This window comes from Pagrus pagrus (assembly GCF_965226575.1).
Source record: "Pagrus pagrus genome assembly, chromosome: 3".
In the NCBI taxonomy this organism is placed as follows: Eukaryota; Metazoa; Chordata; class Actinopteri; order Spariformes; family Sparidae; genus Pagrus; species Pagrus pagrus.
This window is the reverse complement of record NC_140187.1, coordinates 17520511-17538730: the sequence shown is the minus strand read 5'-3', so window position 1 is coordinate 17538730 and position 18220 is coordinate 17520511. Positions and strand designations below refer to the sequence as shown.

Here is an 18220-nt window from a genome sequence, read left to right as displayed (position 1 = left end):
GATAATTTATAATTATTAAATTCTCAGTGAAGTTTCTTGTTTAAGTGCGCTGATGTTATTTTGGACAATAAAGTTTGTTAAACTGTAAAATCTCCTGCCTCCATTAATTTGTGTGTTTGATGACGACACGAGGGATTATTGCTATAATGTGTGTATAATGTGTGTATCGGCTGATATATCGTTATTGGAGTTTTTTCACTCCCCAAAATTGGCATCGGCCCGAAAAATAGAGGATCGGTTGGTCCGTAACGTGTATGATTTAAGTCAAATGAGATATGGAGTTATACAAAGTTGGCTTGTTGTGAGGTTTTGCAAAATGATGAAACAGAAGAGACTGTGTGGGAAATGACTGTACAGTGCTATACAACTCATTTTTAGTAATAAACAAAAGAAGCAGAACTTTATCACAACTATTTCTTTCAATGCAGTTCAAATCAAATGTACATGTCATTTCAAGGGAGGCACCACTAGGCTAATGGATGCTGTTGGTGACACAAATCATTTTGAGAAGGCCAACAACTAATCCTTATCTCAAATGTCAACATTTTCACAGACAACACAGCGCTAAATACTTGTCATTTTTTCGAATTGCTTGACATGACTTTTGATACAAGGATTAATATTGTGTTAGCTGAACGAAAGATGTTTCCATCTGCAGATCCTGTTTAATAACCTACTATACATACAGGAGTACGTTGGCAAATATCCTTGATGGGTGTTTCAATCACTAGCTTTGACCTGAGAAATATGTTTCCAATCTCCTGAACGACTACAATATAGCACTTGACCTTGTGAATATCTGAGGTTCGGCTCACTCGTTGATCCACAAGCATAAATTATGACGTCGTTTTTTGAAAAACAGGCACAAGTTCTTCAGCTTTGAACAAATCGATAAATGATCCAAAATGCAGTCTGTATACAAAACAAAGTGGTGGGAAGTGGTCCCTGTAATTGTCCAGTAAGATGTGACGTATCATAATGGGACTCTCTGGCCTGAAGAGAAGTAAGAGGTGGTTAAAGGTCTGTGAGGTTAAGTAGTGAAGGGTTAAATATCCTCATATATTGATAAGACTGACAGGAATATCTACCACCTGTGGTGAGCTGTGGCCCAGGAGGTCAATCACAGTCCAGCAGTGGTGAGACCAAAGCCTCCCCTACAGTCCAGTTCAGGTCACAGAGGCAATGGCTTACAAAGGTAGTCAAGAGAAAGAACAGCCCACCACATCAGATGAAAACAGAAAATGTAAGAAGAGAAAAAAAATCTTTGCTGTAATGAGACACTCCTCAGAGAGAGATGATGATTGTTTCAGAAGTTGCTTCATTTGATTTGAGATGGTCATTGAGGTTTTTAGAGTCCGGATGGATACTGCATAGTCAACAGAACGAGTTCCCATCGGTCCAGTCAGTCCTCTCACTTTAGCTCATGATGTCTGGACCTGCGCCGATGATCTCCTGAATCTCTCGGACCACGATGATGCGGGTCAGCATGTGCTCCACCTGCTGACTTGTGAGGGGCTGAGATGAGTACCACATTGGGCTGTTGGGCGCGACGACGGGCTCCGGAGTCATGTAATACGCATCGTTGCGTCCCTTAACGCTCTGAGGGCTGGAGAAGGAAGAAGAAGTTATGTCAGAAGAATTATCCAATTACACAGGATTTATCAGGGTTGCAACAGTATGAGACTTCACTGTACAGGACACTCAGAAAATATCACAGTATCACAATTATTATGATCAGTTACAATGGATTGAGAACAGGGTTTGTTTGGTTGAACAAACACTGTATTAATTATATCCTATATGTTTTACAGTAGAATTCAATATCAAATTCAATAGAAGAATGAAATTCAATACCCTTGGATTTATGTGATGGAGTGTAACTCACCATTTGAAGAGATAAAAGTCATAAAGTTTGATGGGGCAGCGAAGAGGATTTTCAGGATCCTCGATCTGCTCTTCAAACATTTCATCAGTTCCTGAAACAGACGTCACACAGAAAATTCTGCCGTCAAAGGCTGTGATTCATAGCAAGACTTAAACATGAGAATGAAAGCCACGTTCACACTACATTTTGGCCCTGATCTCCTACTTACTGACAGTTTTTGGAAATCGCAGATCAGAGGCAAATCAGTGCGCGCACCCGTGAACAATGACCGCCAAGTGTGAAAGGATAAAAGACGGGATCCAGGAGCTTGCCGACAGCTTGTCAGTATTTGTTACCGTGTTGTCCTCACTTAACCACAATACAAGCAGGCAGTTATACATTTTCATTGCAAAACTAATCCTTGCTGTCCGTGCACCTAACCCGTTTTCCCACGCATATTCTTTTCTTTTTATCCCTCGTTTAACCGCTGTAAATCAGTGCACAAACAACACGGACTGCTTGGTCAATCCCATGTCACGTCTCGTGTGTTATCTTGTTGTGTGCAAGACTGTGAGACCATGTAGTGTGAACAGATCAACCATCTGAAGACTTCAAAAGTCATGTAGTGTGACCAAATGTATTGAGCACCTTTCTGTCCGCCGTGTGCACCTTGTCCTTTAAGAAGGCGTATACTGGTGGCTTTGTCCTTGGCATTCGCAGGGTTCTTCCTCGTGTGCCTCAGGACCTTTGTGAAAGCCACTTTCAGGTGCTGTTCAGGTGTCGTCAGGCGGAAATGCCTGTGATAAAAGATACATTTAAAATATATCTCAAAGATGTTGTTATTGAAGAGAACAGATTCAGGTCATCCTGAGAAGTGGTTACTCACTTAGTGTTGAAATACATTAGAGTTGTGAGCAATGTGGATGGTGAATGTGCACCAAGCTGTTTACACTCCCACAGCATCTCCTCTGTCACGTGACTTGGAATGACATAACCTAAGATGACAACACACAATGTGTTACGTTTTTTTTAATTAAACAGCTAAATTCAACTGTAAATGTCGATCACTTCTTACCTAAAGGATGGACACTGGGTTTCCAACCCTCCAGGATTTTGTGTAAACACCCACAAAAACGTGTGTAATACGGATCAGAGAAAATATCATCCACACGTCCATTTTCACAGAGATACTACAAAGAGAAAAAACATACATGTTAATCCTTACAGTAACTTAGAAGCTTAAAGCCTTTTGGCATGGTACACAGTTAAAGGATGTGGATACTGACCTTTTGTATACACAAGAAAACATAATATAGAACATCGGATGCAAATTGTTCCTCCTCTGATCCTCGTGCCTCCTGAGTCATCAGGGAAAGACCCAAGTTCAGCTCGGCTACGGCGCTGGACAACAAGTCTTCTTGAAAGCGCAGCGGCTGACGACCTGGACGCAGCAACAGAGAGATGAGAGAAATATTATTTGTGCTATAAAGTTTACTTGCTTATTTCTTAGTTTCAAGCACAATAAAAGTTAGTCAATGTTACTACATAAACAGCTGACACCAGGAATCACACCAAGTTTAAATTTTAAGTTTAAGTTCAAAACAATTTCCCCCCGGGGATAAATAAAGTATTCTGATTCTGATTTAGTTTTTATTTACCATAATAACTTTGGTTCAAACATCTATTTGTTGACTTACGTCCTATAGGTGCAAGCTTCGTCTTTTCCTGCTTATTCATCTCCGCATTTTTTCGCTGCGCCCAAAGGCGCCAGACCTCGAGGCCTTCCTCCGGCTTCAGACAGACGGGAACCAGAATCTCTGCAGGAGGTTCAGCATGAGCCTCCGTCTCTATGTGACCCTGCACAAGACAAAAACAAAAAGGCCAAAGTTATGCTTTCTTGGAAAGAGGGAAGCGAAGATAAAATGCATATTAATTCAATGATGATAATGCAGCTAGATAATGGTATAATTAAGTTTTAAAGACAGAAAAAAACAAAACAGAAAGCTTCTCCAGCTCTAACACGAAGATGTATTTGCATGTTTTCAATCACTATTGGAAGATTTTTTTGGAAGATTTGGTAGAAATTGGTGGATTTCAGGTATTATTCTTCTTCTTCCAATTTCTCTCATTAATATATTCTCATTAATCTCTTCAAGATTAATTCTTCATCCATTTTATACATTGAACTATGGAGAAACGGGGTACAAAGCATTGGACAAATTCAGCGCTAAACATACTGATCTATTTCTACTGTGTAGCTATAAGGCAAAGTCAGGTCGAACCTGCAGATGGAGCTGCTGTTCTTGTCCCTCTTCTCCTTGGCCCTGCTGTTGATTTGGGTCCCATATGTGTACAGACTGTGTGGTGTTGTAAGTCCCTCCTACAGTCTGCACTGCCACAGGGATGTGAATGTTCCCGTTCATGAACTGCGCTGGGAACAGCGTCTGTACTATTTCCTCCTGTGTCCCAGCGGAGGCCGACTGCACGTCTATAGACCTGGACGAGGAGCTGGGGGACAGTCTGTCCTTACCGTTGGCCGTGGTAACCTGCACTGTGCTGTATGTCTCCTGTGGTATGGCAATGTGAGTTACACCCTGCTGCTGTGGAGTGGAGTACACAGGGATGGTCCAAGTCTCACCTGTGGGACCTGTGATTGTTCCTGTAGTACTGTACAGTTGAGCGCTGTCAACAGTGAGCAAATCTGGTCGTAGGGACACGTAGCTTTGCTGCTGCCCTTGAGGGATGGCTAGAACTGTGGCCACCTGCTGGCCCTGTGGAACGGCATACGACACAGCGAGAGGGACATCCACCTTACGCTTCTTGGCAGGTTGCAGAACAGTGGCGGACCTCCTCTCTGCCTCTCTGAGAGAGTCCTGTTGCTGTGAAGGAGACATGGCTTCTATGGTCTGAATCTGGATCTGTTGGCCCCCTGGTAGTTGAATCTGCTGGCCACCCTGTAGCTGAATTTGGTGGCCACCCTGTAGTTGAATCTGCTGGCCACCCTGTAGTTGTATCTGCTGACCACCCTGTAACTGAATCTGCTGGCCACCCTGTAGTTGGATTTGTTGAATCTGTTGGCCACCTTGTAGTTGAATCTGTTGGCCACCTTGTAGTTGAATCTGTTGGCCACCTTGTAGTTGTATGTGTTGGCCAGCCTGAAGTTGAATTTGCTGGCCCCCTGGCAGCTGAATATGCTGTGTTCCTTGTAACTGAATTTGTTGGCCACTTGACAACTGGATCTGTTGACCTCCAGCTACAGCTGCAACCAACTGCGCCTGAATCTGTGGAACACAGCCGACAGTCACAAACCAACAACAGTGCGTCACATAGATGCACTTGATATGTGTAACTGTTTAAATACATCTCGTACCTGCTGCTGCTGCTCCTCTGTGAGCTCTCCCTGCTGGACGAGGTGGGCTGCTGAGATTCCCTGCAGGTCCTGCTGAGAGGGGGAGGCCACCTGAAGAACCTGGCCAACTGCTTGGCCATGCTGCTCCTCAATCTGAACCTGGCACAGAGGTAGAGAATGAAAAAGTAAATACAGAGCAAGGGGCCTCATCATACAAACCTCCTAGGTCTGAAATCCTATCTGATGTCAGGTATATAAACTACGGGTCGACAAATACGGTTCTTAAGTACAAATTTGAAGTACTTAAGTATTTTAAGTTTCTGATACGTTATACTTCCTCTCCACTACATTTATTTGATACAATTAGTTACTAGTTGCTTTGCAGTTTCAGATTATTCAGTGTTTATTGGCTATTAATGGTGACGTGTTACCAATCAGATATTAGGGACTCTAAGCAGCAACGCTTGAGGGGATGGCTACAGCGTTCGAGAACAAAAAGCTCCACACTGCACATGCACGATTCTGTCGCGACACATCCTGACACTGTAGCACAACGGTCTACTGTGGGAGAAGGCCTGGTTTGCTGTAGAAGAACGTCAAAAGTGTTAGATGGTAGTAACAGACGTTGTGCGAGTTAAATGTTGCTTAGTGATAGTTGTTTTTTACTACTACGACACCTTAGCTGGCCTTCTACCATCACTGCTTAGTCCCTATTGTTGTAGGCGGGACATTGTGTACGAGGATGTTGCATCAGAACCAAAGTAGCACATTTTTGAATTAGTTCATTTTATCATCAATCTGACAGAGAAATCACTTTTACCGATAATCTGAAAATACTGAGTATCGGCCCAATAATCGGCAAGGGCCAATAATCAGTCTACCCCCCCATGTATAAACTAACCTGCACTTGAAGTTGCTGTTCTGACTCTTGATGCACAGACAGATGAGGTGAAATGTCTGACGAGGTCACCTGTACCTGCCATAAAACATATAAATGAAGTACAGCAGATTGCCTGACATTTAACCGCATCATAATATAATTCAACGACTAAATAAAAAGAGGAGGGAAAAAAAGGGGGGATCAGGGATAAACAGGGACCCGTTCTTACCGGACAAGCCAGCTCCAGGAGAGAGCCAGCCACCTCAGTGCTGTCTGTGTAGATGCAGTTGGTACCCTGCTGCTGGTACACCATGGCTGTGGTGGTGGCCGCTGCCCCTCCCTGTTGGCTGAACTCCTGCAGCACCTCTGGGCCCTTGGCGAGAGACTCCAGGAACTCCTTCATCCTGTGCTGAGGCACAGTGCGGGCTTTCTGCCGCACATACTCATCAAAGGAGACCACCCCACTCTCCTGCTCATTCATCCTCAAATGACCTGGAAACAAGAGAAGACATTCACAAACATCACATTTACAATGCAGGGCAGTGAAAGCACACACATGTACAATGGATAATATAATAAAGAGGGGGCTTTCGTTTTCTCTTTCATTATATTAGCTAAATATTGTAATTTAAACCCTTGCTGGTTGAATAGAGGGAAGCTGAAACAACATTGTAAGCACACAGGACAAAGTGCATTTTAGCTCGTAATACAATGAATGTGCTAGGCTTCAACTTTTTTCTAGCAGCTAACTTTCACATTATAGTCACATATAACTCATTGCTGAGTATACATTATCACACTCTGGAAGACAGTGTTGGTTAAATGTTTCAAGACACCGTCAATATGTTTGCTGACTTTCAGCACTGTCTACTAATAGTGTCTACGTGGTTAGCATGCTAGCTTCACGTTAGCAAGGCACTGTGTTGCCACAGCCCATATGTTAGCTAGTAACCGCTGGTTGTATTTAACACCGTTGTACACAAATGTGATGTCTACTGTAAATTATGCAAGTTAGCCACACATTTTGCCCGTCGGACGACAAACATTAAAGCCACAGTCCACCCATTGCAGTAACAACACGCTAGCTAACCGTTGTGCTAAAGCTAGCTAGCTAGCTCGATGGCTCTGGATCCTGTCATGCTACCTTAAATAAAACGAAATCCTCTCCTTTCCGCCAAGGCACGGTGTTTAAAACTAAAAAGCCGATAAACGTCTAACAGCTAGCCACCAGCATGCCGTTCACTTGGCTACATAGTGCATGTAGCGGCAGTGTAATCCCGAAAACAATGCTGTGATTAGATTGCGATAAAAATGTAACAGCAGCGGCGAGCGGGCGAGGTCTGACGTCTGCTTATTTCAGAGACACACATCCAGACACGGCTTCGGGGTAAAACAAAGTTCCCCAGCTCCAGCAAAGCGCTGATTTAATTATCCAACTGAAACACGATCGGTATTACACACGGGTACCCGAAAAAAAAACACCTCCACTGTGTTTATCCAGTGAGATATAAAATGACGGAAGTATAGGCCCCGAAAACAGCTCGAGTCCTCTCCAGGTTGCTGTCAGGCACCGGCCTGCCGCGCTGCTCCGCTCACAAGAGTTCCCATCCTCACACCAGCACTGTTATGTATGTGGGCTCCATCCCTGCGAGAGGACATGGAGACAACACACAGGCATGAGCGTGTAGTGCCATGTACACCAGGTAACAAGATGTGGTTTATAAAGTTAAATTATTGGGTAATTTTTGGAAACATTACCTGCAGCCTACATGAACTATTATTTTTAAAATACCCTTTACTTTCTTGGAAACTGGAACTGGAAGGCAGAGAGGGGAAATAACAGGAGTGAGAAATGTGCAGCCATATATAACCAAATAGATTGATTAAGATCTGATTGAAAAGCATTCATTATATTCCCTAGAAGAAGAAGAAACCCAAATGTACACCTCAGTTATTTATTTATTTATTTATTGCTCAATTTGGCTGTTTATTGGCCTCATGGCGATCTCTGTAGGTCACAATACATGTAGGATGTGGTTCAAAGCTCTGGGAAAAGTCAGTTAACGCATCTTATTTTGTCTGACTGGCTCCAGGCTCGATCATTTAAACTGAACACATACTCTGTATGAACTGAAGCGGTGTCAAAATGCTCTCCAGGATGCTCTGCTGATGCCTGCTTCACATTTGAATGCATGTACCTTTAACAAAACCTAACTTCCCCAGTCTGCCTTAAAGAGCCAGGCATGTGCTGCTGAGGGCCTCCCCCTGTTCTCCCCACAACAAACTGCCTCTCGTCCATCTTAAGGTGGACCAGCGCAGATGTGCTGCCTGCATAGGCTGTGGCCTCTGCACACTGGAGAGGGAAGAGTTAATTCCCACACTCGCTGCACACTGGGACTCTGTGAGGGCTCTCTGCTGGAGGTGGTGGTGGGAGTTATACATGTATGTTAATACTTTATTCATAAATAATTTTGGTAGAGAAAAAAATCTTAAGATGAAGATGATACAAAAAGACAAGTTTGGATTTTATACAGCATGTTTATCATCTACTGTCCGTGTGTGATGTCATGTATGGCATGTGCCCTCAAAGCAATAACACGGTGAGTTGGCATGAAACGGTACTAGGGCACTCGTGTCTAGTTGGCTACACATTATCACTTCATGTGACTACTGTAAGAATCTTAATGTAATCCTTTAGCGAAGGGATTTAACCTTAACCTTAACACAACTGTTGTAGAAACAAGCTGGCGAGGCGTGTGGGATTTGATTAATAGCCTACTTTTAACACTTTTCTTTTTCTTTTTTAAAGTCTGCATGTGAGCACAAAAGCCTGGATGGTGTTTATTCAAAACATTCTCAGAGTTTTTCCTTGATGTTGTGGTTCGTCTCTGCAGGTGAAATAAAAAGATGGGAGGCTGCCAAGTAACCAGCCGGTGCAGTATTAGGAATAAGACGTCAGCTTCGAAGGCTAGATGGCTGTGAGCATGTCAGTGCTGTAAATCCACTGTGTTCAACCCTCGCTGTGATGTGCCTCCTGTAGCTACATCAGAAATCAGATGTTGCATATACTCGTGCTGCAGCTACAGACAGAGTGCTGCCCGTGACGCACTGAAAGGAAGCAGAGCACGAGGAATCACAGGTAAATCTGACTTTATCGAGCATTTTAAAATCTTTGGTTAATGTTTTGGGAGAGATTGTTTCAGCAATGGGATGTTTTGACTTTTGACGGTGTTGTAATATAACTGTTAACAGTCGAAGAGTGAACTTTTCAACAAGGCATTTTTAAATCTAGGATGTTTCAAGAGTTAAAATAAATATAAACAGAAGAAACAAACAGATAAACTCATTTATCATCTAATTTATCAGCTGAGGTGGCAATTGGGAAATCAGGTCACTGTGAGAAATGTTTGTGCAATGCTAAAAATAACATTATCGTGCATAATACCTGTTCCATTGTGTTTTTTAGTCATATATGATCCATGTTTGTTCATATCATGTATATCATTTAAAGTGGCAGCTTGACATTTGTGACCCAAAGGTCAAACACAGATCAGACCGACTCAAGCTGTGCCATGTTTCTGCCAAGCAGTGTTGTATATTTGCTCAGACAAACCCTCCACAGTGCTGTAGGGAGTGCAAACACATGGGATTATACCAGGGAGTTATTGTCTCTCATAGGATTTGAACGCAAGATTAATTATCCGATAATTTGTGTTACTCGACATAAAGTTTGTGTAGTCCATGTCAGTCTGATCAGAAATGCCTACCCTATACATATTTCAACTCTTCTTCTCTGTCTTTGTTGTTCTACAGGCGTTTAGGATCTCAACAAAAATGGGGAGTTCATCTTTTCTCCTCATCGTGTGTCTGTCTTCACTTGGAAGCCTCATTCAGACTTTGCATTCACTGGACTCTGATTCAGTCCCACTGACTCGGAGCATAAGCAGAAACAACAATGCCCCGGACAGCTTGTCCAGTGAATTAATCTTCCATTCAGTGAGCAGCAGTGACTCTGTGGAGGGCAGCGGACAGAGTGTTGACAGTAAAGCATCGTGGAGAGCTGGCAGTGAAAAGCGCTCTGGGTCTACAAAACCAGCACTTAGTCTACACCACTCAGGGGCTCAGGGCCAAGGAGCTGACAGAGCTAATACTTCAATTACAGGACATACACAGTCCAGTGTGCACATTATCTCAGAGGAAGCTCTCAGCCATGTCACGTCTGAAGAACAGTTCAAAGAGAGTCATGCATCCGCAGTAAATGATGATTTTCTGGATGGTAAGTGAGCATGCGGTGGTTAATTGAAGTCAAAACAGAGGTCGAATACAAAATATTGTCAGCTCTTAATTCCCTCATTGACTCCCCCTGCATTAATAATAAGACTTTCCTTTCTCCCTCTTTTTGTCCCTCAGGTCAGCTCTCAGGTAAAGACAGGCAGAAGCTGCCCGTCCAAACCAATGTCTTTACTTCCATGACAAACCAGAACCAGTCAGGACCCGGTGGCCCCTGTGTGCTCGGACTCAGTCCTTGTGTTTTCCTTCCAAACTTTAATGGCACCAATCTGCTCTGGGACGACATGAGGCGCACCCTGGCATTTGCCTGGGAACTTCACGTCTTTGGATCTGCCAGCCTTTTCATCCTGTTGGCCGTCCTGGCAGTTGTGGGAATGGCCGGTGCATGTACTCTTCCTCGTCCGTTCTGTGACGCCCTGATTCTGGCAAACGGTCTTCTGATCCTGAGTGGTACTCTGCGCGGCGTCCTCCTTCTTCTCGATCCTTATGGGACCCGTCAGATCCTGTCTCGTGCTACTCTGGCAGCGCTCCATAATGTTCCCCTGCAGCTCCTTCTGTGGGCGCAGGTTGCCCTCGCTCTGGTCACACTCAGAGAGTTCAATTTATTGCTATTCCCACTAAAGCTGCAGCACACGTGGTTGGTTGGAGGGCTGGCTGTTTTACATTGCACCCAGTTAGTTGTAGCAGACCTTTTGTCTCCAACTTTCTCCCCTGCTCTCCCTCTGATGCTACAGACCCTCTCTCTCTGCTGGGGTCTCCCGTTCTGCATGGGAATCCTCCCTAAGTCTTGTTCTAATCTACATCCCTTCCTCAGGTCGTCCGTACCTCAGTGGGCTCCCTCACAGAGGATTGAAAAGTGTGGAAAGCGAGTAACAGCAGTGTGCGCCTTCCTCGGAGTCCTCTGCTGCAGCCTTCAGATGTATAGTCTCCTCTGGCTTTATGGGCTGCTGGGGAACTGGAGGCGCTTTGGTTGGGGCTGGTGGCTCAGTCAGTTCTGGGCAAGAATACTTGAGTTAGCTTGGGGGTTCTCTCTGCTTGTCCTGGGCTCCTGGATCTTCTGGATGCCATCTAGAAGTTTTTCAAAGGGTGATCTAGGGCAGAGCAGAAGTGAGCTGTTTAAAGGAGGGGAGGAGACAAGCTTGTGGCGCAGGCTCACGGCCGGCATACGGAAAGGGCCGCTCAGAAAATCAGAGAAAACCTGGGAGGACCTGATGCCAAAAAACTGGGTAATGTGTAACCTCTCTAAAACAGGTTTCAGCAGCAACAACATCATGTGTCCATACGATGATCCAACATCCACCACTATACCAGAATACATGCCTGATGCTGTTAGCATCAGCTGCTCCGACTCTCAGGCCGCCGTGCTGTGGCAGAAAGTTGGTGAACGCGAATGTATTCTTTCACTTATAGAATTTGACATGCGGCCACCGTCTCCTATCAACCTCAGGCGCAGCATTGACAATGCCCTTCATCATGGACAGCTTGTAGCAGGAGGTCTGTTCACACCTCCACCTCCCTCTTGGACTCACTCTCTGGGCACAGACACCGCTGACGGAGATGGTGGTACAGCCGCATTCCCTCCAGCTTTTGTTGGTTACAGGTGGACACTGGATACAGAGTCTATTTGCCCATCGTTAGACCATTTTCAAGCTAAAGAGCCGATACAGTCACCCAGTGCTACCTCTGATAATAAGGGTGGTGATTGGTCTCCAGCTACTGCGCATCAGAGAGAAGATCTTAATCCAGCACTCCCAGCAGTGACGCAACAGCTGGACTGGTCTGAGGACGACGTCACTGATCTCTAAGCTGTCTACAAGCTTCCTACTCTCTTTGTAAAATGGGACAATCAATCTGGACAGTAATGTTCTCACAAGTCAGCTAAGTAAAAACTGCTTTTATTGAAAGCTACCAGTTTCACAAATTCAGCACAATAGCCCCTCGATAAGTCAGTGTTACACAAAAATCCTTTTCTGTCAAGACGTGTATGTCTTGGAAAAGATTTGGGTGAAACCTGGTAATGAATGACTGAACCAATTACTTAAAGATGCAATATGTAAGAATGACCACCTGTTGAATTCATACTCCCGACTAATGGGGGCAGCATATCAGCAAAGTAACTTCTACATCCATGACTGTAGCTACTGTTAGCTCAGTTAGCCGTGCAGCTAACAGGAATACCAGGGGAGTGTCTGTGTTTAAACCGCTTGCAGGGAGCTTTGGACTGCTGGGAGACAGAGGTTTTACGACCCGGGAGTAGCTGGGTAGCATACTAACCTGCCAAGTTATCTCTTAGCACAGTACATAGACGTATTTGACAAAAAGTCAAAACTTGCATTTTGTCACATTCTGTTGATACATTTTATTATTTTTTGAATGTTTAACTAAAAATCCATACATACATGCACCATTCATCTATTCATGCGGATTTGACTTCCACTGGATATTCTGAAATATTTTAGAGAGGTCAGTTATGTTTTTCCTTTATTGTGTTATGTAGCATTTTTGTTCATGTAAAAGGTCTGCAAAGTAAAAAAAATCCACGGCAAAGGGAGTTACTCTCTCCCACAGGAAACACTGCTCCTGCACTGCCTGAAACACCTGGTTTGGAGTTGAGCCTTTACTTACGTAACTTATTTGTGTTGCGGTGTTATTTTAGATCACACTACCCTCCTCGGCATGACCCGCCCTACTCTGCCTCTGATTGGTTACATCCTGCCTGCTAAGTAATGCACATGTGCAACTCTCACCAAAGATTGAACATAGGCGAGATGTCTCACTCTGTAGCTGAAACGGAGCGTTTAAGACACAGTGTTAAAAAGGGATGCTGCAGCAATGCACCACATGAGAAAAATAAAGTGTTTTTTGAAAATTGAAGTATGTAAACTTATTCTACTAGGACCCCCAAATAAAAGTATGAACCTGAAAATTAGCATAATATGACCTCTTTAATGTCTATGTGTTTCTATGTTGATAGTGGATACTATCACCATTTTAAAAAAAAAAAATATATATATATATGACAGTTTTATTTGTGTATGCACGATAGACCAGTTTTAGTCAGTAAGTGTTATATTTCTATCATCTGAATCAAAACCTCTCTCCTGGTTGCATCTGTAGTGTTGTCACTGGTTAGAAAGTCATGGGAGCATTGGCTTACTTTTGATAAAACGTGAAGCTTCAAAAAATATTAATATGACTGTATGTTTTCATTGTGTGGATTTTTAAATAAAGGGATTTCATATGAATCATCAGTAACCTTGATGAAGAACATGCGCAGAAATTCTGCATTTTAACCCCTGGACCTGCAGCTAGATCCATTTTATTAGTATGCTTTCATGTGTTAGCAAGCATAAATACATTTATATTGTTCTAATGATGGTTCATTTGTCTTTTATACCAACACTGCTCGTGTATCAATAAAGTGAAATGTGTTCAAATAAAATTTAAACAACAATTTGTTTGTCTCATTCCTGTCTTATTTTCTCAAGTCTAACATGCACCTCTACTTTTAGTAACACTGAATTTGCTCAGGTTTACTTCCCGTCAGCTGGTCTTTTCATTTGAGAGGAGGCGTCATCACCTGTTTGTCCCCCAAACAGGTGTTTTTATCGAGCTGGCCTGTGATTGGTCCATCAATTAAGAAGCTCGCAACACTATATGTATGACTCATCGACACAGTGGCTGTCCTCGCGATCAGCTCAACAAAAGTTTAAGAGAAAAACACGCCTAACGTACTGCAATAATCGGAGCACAATGACTTGGATAATGTTATATATCGTAGTGCTGGCGACTGTAACGTCCGCACAGCTTTGTTATGGAGCAGCTGTGGATTCAGAGGCTGTTGGTCAGAGGCCCCCACCAGCAGGTAGTGTTCACCTGAGGAGTGTAGAGCGTGAACCTGTGGCTCCAACACGACGGGGCTCACTCACCTTCAGGTCTAACCAAACATCCACTCATGGTGAGTTACACACCCTCTCACATGTTTTATAATAAGATAATCAACGTGATCCACATAGTTTACCTCCATGACTTGGAGTCAAGTGTGATCTCCAAGTGCTCAACATACTGTAACTACTCCATATGTAGTTGAATCAAACAAGAATCGACATATTGATCCGACACCAGATTTGCATAATTCATGACACTTGCAGGATATGTTTTAATGATTGCTTGCTCCTGTTGATTGTTGGAATATGTCTTGGATGTATGTTTTTATATGTTGGATACTATACATTTAGTATCATCTTGTTTGAATGAGAACACAATGGGAGGAAAAATGAGCTGTGAGTTAAAATAACAATTTCTCATCAAGACAGTGACATGAAAACTGCCAGATAAACTATACCTCCAACCACAACCCTTCCCTCTTTACCTGTATCAAACTGGGATTAAGAATGGGCATATAATTCTCATCCTTGTTTCTTGATAATCCAGATTAATCAAGGAAAGTGGGCGAACAAACGCATCACCCTTCCCAATATCTGTCTCCCAAAAGCTGGAGAATTGCCAGGACCCATTATGTTCGTGTTTCTTGCAGTAAAAGCTGCGTTTACTCTGTTAATGCCATCATGCTTTTAAGCAAATGTAGTTTTTTTTCATTATAAAAACCTGCGAACCATTTCAGTCTCATTTATTTTTAAACAGTTTTATTAATTGTTCACATAATATAAACAAGTTTAACAACACATAATACACAATAACTGAAAAACAAACAAACAAAACAGAAACAACAACAACCACAACAACAACAAAAGCTGTAAAACATCTGTCCAGACAATAAAAAATAAAAGTACGCAGTTTCCGTCACGTAAAAAAATAAAAACAACAGTAAGTGATGTTGAATTTAAAGATGCTGTATGATTTGTCATGACTAGAAGAGCTGCAGAGGAATGTGTTCAGTACACATGAACGTGCATGGGGATGGTGTTATACACATTCAATCCCACATAGTACCTTGAGACTCGATGTGTGGCCCTCTGTGTTGGACAGAAATGTATGTTATGTCCCTGACATGCTCATACGCTGCATAACGTGTCCTTGTGTTGCTGGCAGGGTAGAAACAATACGTGGAGGTTGCTCTGAAGCATGATGCAGAGTGTTACAGTTTTCTCATGGCAGTGGCTGTTTGAGGAATTTGATGTTCTCAATCAACAAGCTGAATTTGTGCTTGTTTTTTTTCAGTGCAGCACAATTTGATGAATGCAAAACTGAAGCGCATTGATCCATCAGTGCAATGTAGTGACAACTTGATGACTCTGAAGGTCAAAGGGGTCAGAGCTCCTCACTTACTTGTGGATAGTGGTAAGTTCTATATGTGGCGTTTATTTTATTTTTGGCAAATTCACTCTTTAAACGTTTCTCTGCAATGTCAAACAGGTGAGGGACCTCTTACTCCTTTGTCTCTAATGCCCTCTAAATGTGGCTTCTCCGTGAGGAGATCCCGCAGAGATGTGCAGTTTGCTGCACCTTACCAGGGCTGCCATGTTACACAGCAGGTGCGCTTAATGTCAGTACTCACCAATATTCACGATGTCTTGTGATTGTCTTTAAAATCGGTTTGCAAAAGCTGCACTTGTGAAATCAAACCGCACGGTGCATGGAAGTTTCCCAAAAGTTGGATGTTCATGAAGCATCTCTCTAACTTTGTCTTTGGCCATTTTCTGTGCTGCCTTCAACTGATCTAAACTTCTTGGATATGACTGCCTTTCTCTCATTCCTCCATTTCCACACTGCAGGGTGGCGATTATGTACTGCCACTGCGTTTATGGGGGGCACCGATGACAATGTCCTGCCCTGCTGTGTTACCACCACCCTCTGTGTCCTGCTTCCCATCTGGGATGGTGGTGAAGATTGGTGGTATTACAGCACATGAACTCAAAGTTAAAGGTAAGCGACGTCACATATTGGCTTTAGGAAACTGCTTTCATTATCTTCTCATCTGATATTCAAAACTGTTGCAGTGTCTGGCACGTGGGAGCCCCTTCCATCAGTCTGTAGCAGTTGTGGACTTGCTGTTGAAGTGCTCCCTGGAGGACTGATGCTCTCTGCTCCCTACAACAGAGGCCTGTGCATAGAGACTGAGGTATGGTGGGGCCCTCTTGTGGTTAAAAATGGAAGCTGAAGTGTAGACATACTTTTTCATTTACTCAGTGTTTTTCCCTGCAGAAGGAGAAGTATTTACTATCTCTTCTGCTGGCGGAAGTTGAGCTCTTGGTCACATGTCCTACATCACCGGACATTAAGCCTACCACAACGACAGCTGCGCCTCCCACTGACCGTCCTGTCCTGCAGTATCCCCAGTACCCCCAGTTCCCAGTGTTTCCTCAGTACCCTCCCGGTACAGTGGCACCTTTGCCACAACATCCACAGCTGCTCTCAGGTGCTTCAACAGACACTGGAAAACAAGAATCACCTGCAGCTCAGCACCCTGCCTATCCATTCATGCCACAGTATCCACAGTTCCCCCAGTATCCTCTGTTTCCCACAGCGGTACCACCTATGAAACCTCCTGCAGCTCCTCCGGCTCAATTACCTCAGATGCCTCAGTCTCCGCAGTATACATTTCCTTTTTTCCCACAATTCCCCGTGGTACCTGGAATTTTCCATCCAACAACCCCTCCTCCTGCTTTGGTAACCACACCTACCCCCACCACTAAGCATGACGGGAAGCCTGTTGTTCCCCTGCAGACACAGTTTCCAATTCCTCCTCAGTATCCTTTCCATCCATTCCCCGAACTCCCACAGCCTCCCGAAGGTCAAACTCGACCTCTTCAGGGTCCCAAACCTGTAATCCAGCAGCACAAACCATATCAGGTGTATCCTCAGACCTACCAGATCCCTGTGCTGTATCCTCCTCAGAAGTATCCTTCTCAAAGACAAAACACTCAAACTGCTGCTCCAACTACCGCCTCAACAATCAGTGCAGCTACCGCCCTGAAGCCTGCTGCTCAACAGCCATTTTATTACCCACACCCTTATATGCCGGCATATTATGTTCCTCAGCCGGCTCCCATGCCGGCATTTCCTGATCCTCCTGCAAAACCAGCTCCATCCGATCAGCACGAACGTCAGTCTGTCTATCGTGCCATGCCTCCATTTAATCCTTTCCCTTCTCATCAAAAGCCAAAATCAGTTGCAAGGAACTGGTAAATGTTCTGCTGACTGTTCCCAGGAACATGACAGACTCTCCTTCATGTGTTTTGGCTTGGTTAATGTCAGATTTGGCCGGCAAAGTTGTAACAAACTCGCCAATGATTCTGCTCAATAGAAATATAATAAATGTTGCAGGACAAGCAGAGTTTCTTGCAGGGATTCAAAATGTAAATTTACTTGATTAAAAGAAAAAAAAAGGCTAAGGTTAGCTACACAATAACTGTTTGAGTTTGTTGTCTTAATGTTTGTGGTTATTTCTCAGGATAAAGCCTGTTTCTAGGGCTGCCTGTTCCATCATTCATTTAAGCTGGCAATTATTTTCTTGATTAATTCAGTGAGGTCAATTAAAAATGTAAAAATTCATCACAATTTCCCTGAACCTAAAGTAATATTTTTAAATTGACAGTTTTATCCAACCAACAGTCTCAAACTTTACAATCAGGGAAGAAAACTAGCTGATGCTCACATTTTGACAGGTGGGAAGCTTCTACTATTTGCTTTAAATATATCTTAAATGATTAATCTGTTATCAAAATAGTTGCTGATGATTTTTTTTTTTTCGTCGATCCACCATTCAACTAAAAGTTTTGCCTCCCTGATTCAAGTCTTCTCTACAACACCATGGGGTAATATTACGTTGGGCAAATAGCCTATACTGATGTATATAATTTTGTTGGCCTAAAAT

At 43.4% G+C, this 18220-nt stretch overlaps 3 protein-coding genes across 6 annotated transcripts; 2 read left to right on the top strand and 1 right to left on the bottom strand.

The window, feature by feature from the left end:
• Positions 1-339: 339 nt before the first annotated feature.
• qrich1 (glutamine-rich 1) lies at positions 340-7719 on the bottom strand. Of its 4 annotated transcripts, none has more exons than XM_084347890.1 (12): positions 7238-7719; positions 6323-6585; positions 6115-6189; positions 5235-5372; positions 4147-5145; positions 3562-3721; positions 3151-3305; positions 2940-3054; positions 2751-2859; positions 2513-2661; positions 1886-1976; positions 340-1606 (listed from the first exon to the last, which is right to left on the bottom strand). In XM_084347890.1, the coding sequence occupies exons 2-12, from the start codon at positions 6572-6574 to the stop codon at positions 1417-1419; spliced, it is 2433 nt and encodes an 810-aa protein (XP_084204016.1). In that variant the 5' UTR covers positions 6575-6585; positions 7238-7719; the 3' UTR covers positions 340-1416. The 4 variants fall into 4 exon arrangements, with proteins under 4 accessions (XP_084204016.1, XP_084204014.1, XP_084204015.1 ...); XM_084347888.1 differs by lacking the exon at positions 7238-7719 and adding an exon at positions 7115-7222; XM_084347889.1 differs by lacking the exon at positions 7238-7719 and adding an exon at positions 7115-7222 and having other exon boundaries at positions 6115-6183.
• A 2208-nt stretch (positions 7720-9927) lies between these two features.
• On the top strand, positions 9928-13411 carry LOC311254850 (proline-rich transmembrane protein 3; the record flags this gene model as incomplete). The annotated part of the gene is made up of 2 exons (XM_084348850.1): positions 9928-10369; positions 10504-13411. 2 exons carry the CDS (start codon positions 9928-9930, stop codon positions 12186-12188), a joined length of 2127 nt encoding a protein of 708 aa, XP_084204976.1. The 3' UTR covers positions 12189-13411.
• Positions 13412-14056: 645 nt separating this feature from the next.
• On the top strand, positions 14057-17773 carry LOC311254303 (uncharacterized protein). The gene is made up of 6 exons (XM_084348006.1): positions 14057-14341; positions 15565-15684; positions 15760-15878; positions 16119-16269; positions 16344-16465; positions 16549-17773. The coding sequence occupies exons 1-6, from the start codon at positions 14137-14139 to the stop codon at positions 17530-17532; spliced, it is 1701 nt and encodes a 566-aa protein (XP_084204132.1). The 5' UTR covers positions 14057-14136; the 3' UTR covers positions 17533-17773.
• The last annotated feature ends 447 nt before the right edge of the window (positions 17774-18220 follow it).

Bases quoted from the DNA above. Each gene is read 5' to 3' on its own strand.
- LOC311254303 (XM_084348006.1), top strand. From the start codon at position 14,137: ATGACTTGGATAATGTTATATATCGTAGTGCTGGCGACTGTAACGTCC. The intron at 14,342-15,564 runs GTGAGTTACACA...GTTTTTTTTCAG, and splicing joins TAACCAAACATCCACTCATG to TGCAGCACAATTTGATGAAT. The intron at 15,685-15,759 runs GTAAGTTCTATA...AATGTCAAACAG, and splicing joins TCACTTACTTGTGGATAGTG to GTGAGGGACCTCTTACTCCT.
- qrich1 (XM_084347888.1), bottom strand. From the start codon at position 7,139: ATGTTTGTCGTCCGACGGGCAAAAT. The intron at 5,146-5,234 runs GTACGAGATGTA...TGTGTTCCACAG, and splicing joins CAGAGGAGCAGCAGCAGCAG to ATTCAGGCGCAGTTGGTTGC. The intron at 1,977-2,512 runs GTGCTCAATACA...CGTCTGTTTCAG, and splicing joins TGCACACGGCGGACAGAAAG to GAACTGATGAAATGTTTGAA.